The sequence below is a fragment of the Leucoraja erinacea genome, chromosome 22 (assembly GCF_028641065.1).
Source record: "Leucoraja erinacea ecotype New England chromosome 22, Leri_hhj_1, whole genome shotgun sequence".
In the NCBI taxonomy this organism is placed as follows: domain Eukaryota; kingdom Metazoa; phylum Chordata; class Chondrichthyes; order Rajiformes; family Rajidae; genus Leucoraja; species Leucoraja erinaceus.
In genome coordinates, this window is record NC_073398.1 from 15,972,549 (window position 1) to 15,986,054 (window position 13,506).

Sequence of the window (13,506 nt, forward strand, 5' to 3'; positions counted from 1 at the left end):
GCATTCGATCCAATTTGTGATCCCAGCTACAAAGACAGATGCATACAGCAATTCGTTCTTCCCCCACAGAATTAAAGCATGGAATAATCTCCACCCAACTATAGTTACCCAACCAGATGCAACTAAATTTAAAGTAGCTCTTTCTTCCCAATAACCCTTTCTGGCTTAAGCCCTTCCTTCACCACCTCCAGTTTAAATTCCATTTGGAATATTTTGGAGGACCAAGAAACCAAGAACCTTGGTAACCTTGGTAACTCAACAGAACCGGCAGCATCTCTGGAGAGAAGGAATGGGTGCGTTTTGAGTCGAGACCTTTCTTCAGACTTTCCTGTTTAGTGCACTGACTGTTGGCATTTCTGACTTTGCCCTGTCAATTAGAATTAAAAAGCTGCAGTTTCTGTAAGTATGGAATAAACAACATAGCAGGTTGGTGGACACAGAGTGTTGGAGTAACTCAGCGGGTCAGGCAGCATCTGTGGACAACATGGAAAGAAACGTTGCCTATAGGGTGATTTCACCAAAGGTCAAATGAGCGTAGATCCCCCCTCACGTGACCGAAAATTCTGACTGGAGGACATCTCTCAGTTTGGTACATGTAAGTGAATGGGGAAACACGCACTTTCCCACCCGTTATCGGGAATTATCGCGTTTGCTCGCTGAATTTCATCAAAAGTAAGTTAATAATGCCTTAGTTTTGATGAAATTCAGCGAGCAAATGCGATAATTCCCGATATTTTGGATCTTAAAATCACCACGGCAATTGTCAGCTGTTCATTTCCGCGGCTTTCTACCTTCAGTTCCCTCTTGTAATTACCTCACTTTCTATCTTTTGTTTTGCCTGAAAATTTAGGTCGCTGTGCTTCAGGGTCACCCCGACTAGCACAGAAAATTTCAGCTCAAAAATCGGCCGTTTTCCATGTTGTTAACGGGTGGGAAAGTGCGTGTTTCCCCATTCACTTACATGTACCAAACTGAGAGATGTCCTCCAGTCAGAATTTTCGGTCACGTGAGGGGGGATCTACGCTCATTTGACCTTTGGTGAAATCACCCTATTCCCTTCGCTCCACAGACGCTGCTGCACCCACTGAGTTTCTCCAGCATTATTGTGTACCTTGGATAGGTGAGGTCTGTGCTGCCCAGAGCGCCCCCCAGCGGCCGCCCCTCTCATTGCTGCTGGTGTCCGCTGAGCAAGATGGCGGCGGCGCTGGTGCTGGGCGGCGGGGTCGGCCGCCGCGTCCTCCCAATGTCATGTAAGTGTCGGTGGTTTCACCTCTGCTCATCGGGCCCCGGCCCGCGGTTTAACCCGGCTCCCGCTGAAACTCGACTCACGCATCCGGTGTGGAGAGAGTTTGCAGCCGGTGTTTACTCACTGGCCCGGGGTGTCGGCCAGGCCAGGCCCGGGTTGGACCGGCCTTTAATCGGCAGCCCCCGTCACACCTGGCCCATGTTGGGGGGTCTCTCTCTATCTTTCTCCCCCTGGGACCGTCTGTGTGTCAGCTACAGCCTGCTCTGTGTATCAACCACAGCCTGGTCCGTCTCTCTCGGCCCATTTATATGTGTAGGTACTTGGACCCGTAGTCTGTATTCTGGCAAGGTGCATGTAAATAGGGTGCCGACCCGATACATCACCTGTCCATGTTCTTCAGAGATGCTGCTTGACCCGCAGAATTACTCCAGTGCTTTGTGCAATTTTATTTTTGTAAACCAACATCTACAGTTTCTTGTTTCTACATAATCCAGAACATGCTCTCTCAACCTTCACTCACCCTTGAGTAAACCGCAAAGTGCTGGAGAAACTCAGCGGGTCAGGCAGGGAATTGCCTGCAAGCGCTTCGATTGGGATACTTCTTCTGATGCTGCTTCATTGCCAACCACCCCCACATTTTTGTATCTGCACTTGTGATGATGATGATACCTTATAGGGAGGTTGCACGTAAGGTCACTGGGTCATAAGGCTTGAGGCACGGAGCCACTCAATCCATTGTGGGAATCGTAAGCGTGAGATAGATATAGATATGCCATTTATTGTCACTATACATGTACAGTGAAACTGAAAGCTGCTCGTACTCAGTGCATACATACAATTTAGCACAAAAAACAAGAGACAGAAAACAAAAAAAACAGAAGGGAGATGGGGGGGGGGGGGGGGGGAATAGGTGCACAAAATTCTGCGGCGCTACATTCATATATACATATATACAGAAGGAAGTCCGTGTTGGGCGGTGTAGTCAGTGCATGTGTGAATTTGAATTTATAGTAGATTGTACCCAACTTCAGAATTCCAAAAGTGAAGCGAAATGAAGGTAAAGAGAAGCGAGAGCTGAAGGGACAACAACAGCTAAAATGCTTGGTGAACATTGGCCGTGCAGATATCGAAATTGAAAATATTGGGAATTATCGCGTTTGCTCACTGCATTTCATCAACAGTAAGGCATTATTTGTGTTTTTTCTTGATTCCTTTGGTATCTAAAAAGTCTCAGAAGTAATAAATCTGGCTGTAAATTTTGCTTCAGAGGCGTTTTCCTTTTGTATGTAAAAATCCACTTGAGAACCATGGGTGATTTTAAAATTTTACAGCCAGATTTATAACTTCGGAAACTTTTTAGATGCCAAAGGAATCAAGAAAAAACACAAATAATGCCTTACTGTTGATGAAATGCAGTGAGCAAACGGCCAATGTTCGCCAAGCATTTTGGCTGTTGTTGTCCCTTCAGCTGTCGTTTCTATCTACCGTCATTTCTCCTCACTTTTGGAATTCTGAAGTAGTCTCTCATGCTTATCCCGATTTCTATAATTATTTACAGCGCAAAAATTGACCATTTCGGCGGGTTTTAATGGGCCTGCTACGCTGGAAACAATGGTAAATGCCTACCTGCAGTTCATAGCATGTACTCCACGGCGTAGCGTAGCAACAGTACGGGTCATGGGTCGTGACCCGACTGCCGTGCAACCTTCCTATTGTCACTTGTACGAAGCTACGTGCAGTGAAAGTCTTTGGTTTTTGCATACAAAGTACATAAAAGATTTGCCACAACTGTGCCGACAAAATTACAAAAAGTACTCATCCATTCTTTGCTCCCCCCACCCCGGGTCCCCCTTTGTTCTTGGTGATATGGCCCGTCCATTTTGGACTGACTTTGTCCTCGGGGCTCCATCCTTGGCCCGCCTCCATTCGGGGACCTATAAAAGGCAGCCCCCATGAGGTCCTTTGTCGATCTTCTGGAAGAGCACTTGGGACTGCGTGACCTTTTGGAGTGTCTCTGCTTGCACGAGGCTTGAAGGGCTTGGCCAAGCAGATACAAGGATCGAACCCGCGGTGGTTGGGGAATAGTATAGGGGAAATTGTGTTGTGTTATCCAAAATAAAGTTTAGTTGCTCAAGTGCTTGATTCAGTATTTTATTAACTGAAACTAGACTGGTGGGAGCTTACAACGAGCTATTTACAATAACAGAAGGGAAGAAGCCAATTCTGAGTGACGCACGCTATCAAGCCTGTACCTTCTGCTGGATGGGAGAAGAAGGTATGACCAGGGGCGGGGCAGTCTGATTATGTTGGCTTATTTTGCAAGACATTGTGAAGTGTAGATGGAGTCTGTTCTGTGTGATGTACTGGGCTATATCTACAACTGCAATTCTTGCGGTCGAGCTGTTCCCAAACCAAGCAGTGGTGGAATCCAAAGATGTGCTTTCTGTAGTGCATCTGTAGATGGTGTATGAATTATTGGAGACATGCCGAATTTTCTTAGTCTCAGGTGATGTTGTTGTGCCGTCTTGGCTGTTGCATCAATGTGGTTGGTCTACAACAGATCATTGCTTATATGAACACAAAAGAACTTGAAGCTGTCAATCATTTCCACATCGGCAGCAATGTTTACACCAAGTTTAACAAGATATACCATTGGTTCGAGTATTTGAACTTGTTCCATGTTCCTTCATCCACTATGTACTTCCATCAAAATATTCACAGTTATGTACTTCCCCTGTCACAGAGTGTGAATGTAATTTACTGCTGATCACTTACCCTGAACAGTATCTGCATTAAATCAGCAAATTGGACATTCCTCCTCCAGAGGGGGAGAGAGAGAGAGAATTAATTCTGATCTCTCTGGCAAAACTTTGTTACAGCCTGATTTTGATCATTCACCAACAGAGTGTGAACGTAATCCATTGTGTGCTTTTTCTTTGTTTTAAAGAATGTGTACAATTCCCTGTCTTGTCACTGTTTCTCATGTACAGAATATGGAATTATTACGCATCCTGCTTTCCCCACGTCACAATGTGCCAGTATAGAAAGAAAAAGAGAAGGTATTAAAGTATGGTTAAAAATATGGGACGTGGCTGAGTGTATTTTAGGAGCTCTGATAGGAAAAAAATGTCATCAAATACATTATAATAATGATAATCCACAAAAATGTGGGTAATAGAAGAGTTATGATTCTGTATCTGAAGGCTACTGTTTAAATTGGTGAAGTCCAATGAACGAAGAACATATCAGAGGAACCCTAAATAATGTGAAGGTGGATGTGATGTTTAGACGCCTTTGTTAATCCTATAATGAACTAAACTGTTGAAAATCAGAACAAATAAATTCCAATGCCACTTGAAAGTTTACTTCATCCTAGAATGTTTGTTGTAAAATGTGCCAAAAATTTATATTTTAATCAATTGTGTGATTTATTTTCGAGCAAATTCCATTGCAGATATATTTAAGTTCATTTTTCCATTGATTTCCTTCATTCTACAAGGCTGCTAATTTCAGTTGGATGTAAATTGTTGAATAATTGAATCTTCTGCAAAATTTTGCTTGTGTGGACGTGGAATAGCAATTTTGGAATGAACCAGTGGCGTTGACTTGGAAAGTTAAATTAATATTTAGTGAGTTTGTTGTTTGAAAAAAACAGAGTATTTTCTTATCCTCAAATGTTTACTATTTTTAATGGCTTTTCATGAATGGTATTGTTTTTTCAATTTGCTACATTAATTGCAGGTAGCAATTTCTTATTAATTAGTATATAAAAGTTTTTTTTTTAAACTAAATTTAATTATCTATGCAGTATTTCCTACAGATGTTAATTATTTATTACCTGTTATGAATTGCATGTATGCAGATAACCATATGTACTTACATTATGTTGCAGGTGTTGTATCACCAGGCTTATCCTCAGCAGTGTCTATTTTAATTCAGAAAAGGAATATTCACCATGCTGTTATACCAGCTGGTAAAAGTGGTCGATCATCTTTGAGTGGGATTGTGGCTACAGTTTTTGGAGCATCCGGATTTCTTGGACGATATGTGGTTAACAGACTTGGTAAGGTCTAACACTTAAATTAATTGATCTAATTGGCATTAAGGATATTAATTCCTTAAACACTTTATTCTACGTAGAAAGGTTCTTAAACATCAGTGCATTAAAGAGAAAGGTTTTTTTTAGACTTATTGCATTGCAAAGGAGTTCTTGCTAAGAATGCTACAGGTACTACATTATGACATCGATCACATAAGAACTTCAAGGAACATTTATTTGCTATAAGAATGATTGAATCCCCAAAACTTGACATATCAACAGTAATTATTTTAAAAATTAATTCCAACTCTTGTACCCATTATACTGCCCAATGAAGGCAAGCTTGGTAAATGCCTTCTTCAGCACCCTGCCTACTTGTGCCGCTTCTTTCACGGAACTGTATATCTTCACCTCCAGGTCTGCCTGTTCTACCACACTCCCCAGTGTAAATCCTGTTTTGGTGTGTCTTACCAAAGTGCAACACCATGCATTTATCTGAATTAAACTCCATTTGTAAATCCTCAACTCATTGTCCAGTTGATCCTATTATAATCTTAGATGGTGTTCTTTACTGTCCACCAGACCACCAATTTTAATGTCTGCCACAATCTTACTAACCATGCCACCTATATTCATATCAAAATCCTTAATCTAACTATCAAATAACAGTGCATCTAGCACCGATTCCCGTGGCACACCATTTGTTGCAGGACTCCAGTCTGAAAAACAACGTTTTACCACCAAACTCTTATATTCTATCTTCAAGCTAATTTTGTATCCAATTGGCTAGTCACTCTGGTCCCAGATCATTTCAGCATTCAGATCAGCCTATCATGTGATACCTTGTCAGAGGCCTTATTAAAGTCCATGTAGACAATGTCTACGCACTATTCTCAACAATCTTGCAAGAACCACCAAATGGCTTCTATAATACTACAAACAATAGTCGAAGGATTTTTTAAATATTCAGACATTGGATTTTAATTGTTTCTGATAATATTTGTTCACCGAGTTTGTTGCAGGTATCCAGGTACCCTTCCCAGGCTTCAATATAATAAGGATTCTGTTTAATATTAAAATATTTCCCTGTTTTTAGGGCGGATTGGCTCTCAAGTAGTCATCCCATATCGTTGTGATCCATATGATGTTAACTATCTCAAACCTATGGGTGATCTTGGACAGCTGACTTTTCTAGTGAGTCTCATTTACTCTTGGAAGAAAATGTGAAGTTTTAACTGGTGGATATGTTTGATAAGTTTTAAAGTGATAATATTGACATACTGTGCTATAGTTTCTTTGGCTGGTGTCTAATGATTTTCCATTAAATTTACGATGGAGAAAGCAGTTATCGTGTGGAAATGTGTGAATAAGTTATCCACACTCAGCTAGTGGAAGCTGATTTCACTTGAAGTGCCGTGGTGAGAGAGTTAACCTTACTTCAGTTGAAAGTAAATTTACCTGAGTTCAAAGTTTGTGGGTTTGAATCTACAGACTGAAGCACATAATCCAGGCTTATTCTAGCTCTGGCCTCTCTGTTATCCCTAAATTTCACCATCAGCACTACCATTTATGCCTTCAGCTGCTGAGAGACTAATCTCTGAATGTCCTTCTCTTTAATTTCCTGCTTCTCGGGTTATTTGGTGTACCTCGTAAAATGTTTATTCCCCTGCCATGATATTGCATACATTGTTCATCTTCCAACTTCCATGAGATGTCACGGGACTTTTTAAACATTAAATGGACCGCACAAATTAAAGTATTAGTCAGAAGTGCTGTCCTTTAGATGAGATGTTAAACCAAGGTGCAATGACCTTCCCATCTTCCACCTGCAGCCCAAACCCTCCCCTTACAGGTGATGTTAAAGGCCCAAAGGCACCACACTGAAGAAGAGGAAGGAAGTTATCTCTGGTGTCACGAGTAATAGTAATCCTGCAAGTGTCAATGAATTAAAATAGATTATCTGGTCCCTGGTGTTGTGTGAATTTAGTATACAAATCAGTTTCCTACATTAACATAGTGACTGCAACACTATAACTTAATTGACAATAAAAAACACTGGTTATTTTAAGATTGAGGATGATGGTTTAATTTATCCTGTTATGGCCGCGTTTTTTTATTCCGCATGGTGAATGGTGAATTTAGGATTTATTTATTGGTGTAGATAATATATCATGTGGTTGGAAACTAAATGTATTTTTGTCTGGTGACAATTTTTGCCTTCCACCACAGTGAGGAAGGTGGAGGAGTCACTGTGGTGGATGTTTATGTTAAAATGTATTTTGTGTGTTCCGTTGCTTTTTAATTGTGTGACTGACTTGGCAAATGGAATTTGTCATATGTTGCAAAACATACTTGGCTAATAAAGTATTATTATGATTGTGATTGTGATGATCCAGTCTAAGGAATTGATTGAAATACTGACTGGTGCATTTCATGCAAACTCTATCGCCACATGTAAATATCCATCTTTCCAATAAATTGACGCTGATAGTTGGATTGAAACTGAAATAGAAGTGAAATTATCCTTGAAATTTGCCACCCCAACTAATTCAGATAGGGCAAAATATTATTAATAAATATATAATACATTATTTAGGTTTCCAGTTTGGGTCTGTTGCATGCAAGATGCCTATTTGAGAGGTGGTGAAGTTACAAAGCTTCACTGTGATTTGTTCTTTCTATGAATGGGATATTAATCAATACTTTGATTTGATTTCTATTAGGAATGGGATCCTAGAGATAGAGATTCCACCAGACAAGCTGTAGAATGTTCCAATGTTGTTATAAATCTTGTCGGAAGGGAGTGGGAAACCAGGTAAGTGCTAATATATCAAAGCAAGGATAATAGTTGTTTTTCAGTACATTGTTTTGCAAGAAGAATACTTTATTTTTCCTGTGGACAATGGAATCTGGAGTTGTTAGGTGAAACTTGGAAAAAATCTCTCGTGGCCACACTGTGAGAATACAGTTTGCTTCTTAATTTTTCCCTTTTTTTCGCCAAGGTATTTCTTCAACCTGTGTAAATATATTGGAATGAACTTTTCTCTGCATCCAGCTAATGTTGCACTTAACTTCGCAATATTTCATAAAAGTGACTGCCAAAACATTCTATCAATTGTTTTCTTTTGCTATTGTCACTTACTGTTTTTCTTTTTTTTTTAGTAATTTCAAGTTTGAGGATGTCAATGTCAAAATTCCACAAGATATTGCTCTCGCCTCAAGGGAAGCTGGAGTTGAAAAATTAATCCACATTTCTCATCTGAATGCTGAAATGAAGAGTATTTCAAAGCTTTTACGAACAAAGGTATGAAGAACAGCGCATTATGAAAACGTAAGTCTTTTGCAATTGCCAGCAAAGTATGCCAAATGATTAAAAACATGCATACTTTATTCTCTTCTGTCAGGCTGTTGGAGAAAGGGTTGTGAGAGATGAATTTCCAGATTCCATCATCATGAAACCATCTGAAATATTTGGAAGAGAAGACAGATTCCTAAATTATTTTTCACGTAAGAAATTTTTTGAAGACACCATAATGTTTTGAATCACAATTAGTGCATACAATTGATAAAATATCTTTGATTTGGCTTGTAACTCTGTCAAGTAGACCTCTTTGTCTATAGAATTATATTGGACATAAAAGCAGACTGTTGATGCCATGAATCTGTCCATTTAAAAAAACAAAACAAGGTACAGTGAAATTCTTTTTTTGCACACCATTCAGTGAAGTATTACTATACAGAAGCACAATCTTAGATCAAATACAAAATGTATAGAAATAGTCCACTGAAACTATATAGAAGAGTGCCAGATTTTGGCACCATTCTCAAAGTCCAAGTTGCATTAAGTGCAGCTGGCTATACAGGCCCAATGTCCTGGCAGCGTTGCAGGGTCAGCCTGGCCAAGCAAAGTTGTAGGCGTCCTCCACTGCTACTCCACCGTGCTGTGCCGCTGCAGGCCCGGCCAGTTCCTTACACCCATCTTTTTATAGATTACCCCCAAATAGTTTATCTTGAATACATATCTAGTTGCCTTTTGATATTTCTCGTAAAATCTGATTCCATCACCCAATTCCATCACCCTTATAGGTTTCAAATCTTAACTTTCTATATTGTGTGTGTGGGGGGGGGGATATATTTTCCAGTATAATTCATTATTTTAAATTGATGATCTCAGGTTATGTGCCCAAGTCAGAAGAAACAGTTTGACCATTCTTTCCTTATATCATAATTATTGTTTTGAATACCTGCATTGGGTTTCCATATAACAATCAATGTTGTATGACAGACACTCCCAGCCTCTGTAATCTCTCCGTCTAACGGAACTTTTTCAACTCTGGTATTCTGGTCTTCAGCATTTAATGTTTAGTATAACCTGTTTTTGTATTCATTGACCCTATTTACAAATCCAAATCTCCATGTGCTTTCTTAGTTGCTTTGTCAAACAGCATTGCACCTTTGGGATTGGTGAATATACACCCTCAAATCCCTATGAATTTGCATCTCCTAAGTAGTAAAAGGGACCTGTGAAAGTGCATTTATAAACATTTATTCGCATCATCTGCTTATAACACAAAATGCAACAATGTTAATAGCATGCTTGGGACATTCTGCTGCTCCAGTTAATAAAATGTCCCTACATTAACACTATCAGCCATAATTAATAGTCAGGATAATATATACAAATATTATTTGAACAAATTTTAAAAAATTGATAAAATTCCTCATATGACTTTTTTTTAATGCTCATGGAATTAAAAACAAGTTATTAAGTTGGCTAGTTATAAACTTATTGAGGCTGAAATGGTGAGGACTTATGACAGATATTTAGATTACCATTTCATGCGTCTTATTATTTTTTGTAAAAAAAGAAGACACTTTTATATGTTTGTTGATCATGTAAAGATAAGTAACATTGTGAGTAATGTAGATGGAAACATTCAATTACAAAAAAATGGTAATACTATATTGTAAAATAGTTATGAAATAGTAAAATCACAGAAGCACTGAAGGACCAAACAGATTTGAATATCTATGAGCGTAAAGCATTACATGTCTTGGAAAGTAATTATTAAGATTGATGGAACATAAATTTATGCCTTTATATCTGGAGGAATGGAGTGCATCAGGATTATGTAACTGATGTAAAAACAAAACCTCAATTTTTAGAAACACGGCATGGAAACACGCCCTTCAGCCCATTGAGTCCATGCTGACTGTCGATCACCCGTTTGCACTAATTCTATGTTATCCCACTTTCTCATCCACTAGGGACAATTTACAGATGCTAATTAACCTGGAAATCCGCAGATCTTTCGGATGTACAGTCAAAGGAAGACCTTACAAACTCCACACATACAGCACCTGGGGTCAGGATCGAACCATGGTCTCTGGTGCTATGAGGCAGCAAATCTAGCAGCGGCACCACTGTGCCGCCATTGTCCTGACTTCTTAAGTTTCAGGACCATTCTGCTTTCTGCCTTTAACCCCTGACAACCTTACTAGTCAAATAGGTTTATACAAAAAAAATCAAACATATAATATTAGTGTACATTAACTGAGGGTAAAGGTTAAATTTAAGATTAATAAAGGTCACAAAGTTATAACCAAAAGTTTATTTAGGATAACAGAATAGTTTCTACTGCTTAGCGTCTCCTTCAAACATTGGAGACAACCCAGTCTGTTAAAGCAAAAATTATTCAGTAGCAAAAGGCTGAATTGGATTGGAATGTGAAATCAGAACTCCCTTTAAAATTCATTAGTGGAAGTATTTTACTTCATCGTACTATTGACTAATGAAACAACAGGAATATATATTGCATGGAAATAAACGTTCTCCTGTCTGTCACTAAATAAACTAATGACACACTTTCCTATTTTTAAGCACATAATTGAAGAACAGTGCAAATTATTTTTCCAGATATGCGGTGGTTTGGGCGTGCCACACCACTTATTTCTATGGGCATGAAGACCGTGAAACAGCCTGTATATGTATGTACATTAGAAAATGGTTTCTGACTTATTTACATTGTTTACCAATAATTATATTCTTACTAATTCTGTGTTAACTAAATAAATAAACTTGTTTTTTCTCTCTTAATAAATAGGTGGTGGATGTGGCTAAAGCAATTGTAAGTGTTATTAAAGAACCTGACTCCATTGGGAAAACATACATTATAGTTGGGTAAGTTTTTGATGGCCAAACAACGACTTCTTGCTCCTTCTGCCACACATAGTTTCATTGTATTGGTTCCTCTGTCGGTTTTTTGTCAAAATCGGTCATTCTTAAGACCGCGTAACTCTCCTTTGATTAATTCTAGGCCATTTTATTTTTCATCAATTTTTCCTTTCACACTTGTTCTCTTGTGAGGGTAGGATTATAACCGTGTCACTTTACAGCCAAAATCCTTCAAATCTTTACATCGACCAGTCCTTAATAACTTTCCTTCTAAGTCCTTAAACATTACTACACTCAGTTCAGATCTCTTTAGCCTGGTTTCGGTTCTGTCTAAAGCACCATAGTGTTGTTAACAATAATCTTAATTAGTGACATTTGGTCCATTAATTCCTCATTCTTTTGGTAGTTCACCAATCCTTTTTGAAAGTAGACACAAAATGCTGGGGTAACTCAGTGGGACAGGCAGCATCTCTGGAGAGAAGGAATGGGTGATGTTTTGTGTCAAGACCCTTCTTTAATCCTTTTTTAAATATTCTTTCATGCTGCAATGTACCCTGCACATATTTGAGTATTTCTCTGCTCCCACACAGTTACTCTGTATCAGACACTCTCCGAGTCAGCATCAGTGAGACAGAAGCTCGTCTATCAAGAATATTGTGCCTTATGTCGCATCTCAGAATACACCATCTTAATGTGCTACTGCACAGAACTTGCAACAGATCTGTCAAATGTCCATGGATTTACTACCTTGGAGCTCAATGTGCACAGGGATCCCCATAGAGGTCACAGAGAGATGTAGCATGGAAACATCCCCTCAGTCCACCATGGCTCTGAATGGTCTGAAGAAGGGTCTAGACCTGAAAAGTCACCTATTCTTTTTCTCCAGAGATGCTGTCTATCCCGCTGAGTTACTCTAGCTTTTTATGTCTATCTTCAGCATCTGCAGTTCCTTCCTACACATGCTCTGTCAGAACCCACAAGAGTAGATTCCTCACCAACTGCATGAAAACCTTTATTCACAGCCTGAAGAAGGGTTCCAATCTGAAACGTCATCTGTCCATTCATTCTATAGATTCTGTCCAATCCACTGAGTTCATCTGGCATTTTATTATTCACAGTTTGAAGTTCTGTTTGCCTAAATCACTAATGTATCTTCTTGCTGTCCAGCAATCCTTAATGACAACTTTATAAGCCGTGGTGGTGATTGAGCTCCTCACCATTAGTAAAAATAACAACATTGTTTCTTATGCTTCATTAAAATGATATGAGAAAAATTTATAAATCTGTATGGAAGCTTCCTTCAAGGAGTGGCTCCTTTTCCTTAGCTTAACGTCTCGACCCAAAACGTTGCCTATCACATCTTCCAGAGATGCTGCCTGACCCGCTGAGTTACACCAGCATTTTATGTTTCACTCAGGATTCCAGAGTGTGCAGTTCCTCGTGTCTCCTTACAAATATCTGCCTGAGATTTTCATTAGTTCCCACATTTCACATAATTACCATGTATAGCTTCAATACTGCCATTCCTACAGCTGATTACAGTGATAGTGTTATTGGTTTATATGAATGTAAATAATCATCAATAGTTGTCAATTATTACACCAGCTCAGATATTGTAATGGTACTAAAATGTGATTTTTATATTGGGCTAAACTTAGTGGGATGAGGAGTTAGTGGATGAAAACGAGAAGCCCTCAATGACCAACACAGACTAGGCAAATACTTTGTCAAGCACCTGCGCTTCATCTGCCGGGTCCGTCTGTAGCTCCTGATTCCCTGCTCCCACATTGACCTATCTAACTTTGGCCTCCTCTACTGCCCTGGTGATGGCAAATGCAAACTAGAGGAACAGCATCTCATATCCTGCGTGGGTACTGTACAAACCCAACGGCATGAACATTCAATTCTGCAGTTGTGGGCCTGTTTCTTCTCTGTCCCTGTCTCATTCCTACTAATCTACCCAGGTCCTCTCTCACACACCTTTTCAGCCCCATATCAACTACCTACCACCCAGTATTTTCCCCTTCTCCCACTGTTTGCATCTGC

General features: G+C 39.3%; 1 protein-coding gene across 2 annotated transcripts in view; it reads left to right on the plus strand.

Moving 5' to 3' along the window:
• ndufa9a (NADH:ubiquinone oxidoreductase subunit A9a) overlaps positions 1-13,506 on the plus strand; it is a 170,540-nt gene that overhangs the window by 153,878 nt on the left and 3,156 nt on the right. The window contains exons 2-9 of one of the 2 annotated variants that reach the window (XM_055653008.1): positions 1,167-1,250; positions 5,139-5,309; positions 6,382-6,479; positions 8,009-8,100; positions 8,448-8,589; positions 8,690-8,792; positions 11,203-11,273; positions 11,390-11,466. In XM_055653008.1, the coding sequence (XP_055508983.1) occupies positions 1,193-1,250; positions 5,139-5,309; positions 6,382-6,479; positions 8,009-8,100; positions 8,448-8,589; positions 8,690-8,792; positions 11,203-11,273; positions 11,390-11,466 (812 nt within the window). In that variant the 5' untranslated portion in view covers positions 1,167-1,192. Of the gene's footprint in view, positions 1-1,166; positions 1,251-3,493; positions 3,522-5,138; positions 5,310-6,381; positions 6,480-8,008; positions 8,101-8,447; positions 8,590-8,689; positions 8,793-11,202; positions 11,274-11,389; positions 11,467-13,506 lie in introns of those variants that run through there. The other variant, XM_055653009.1, reaches the window with a different exon arrangement.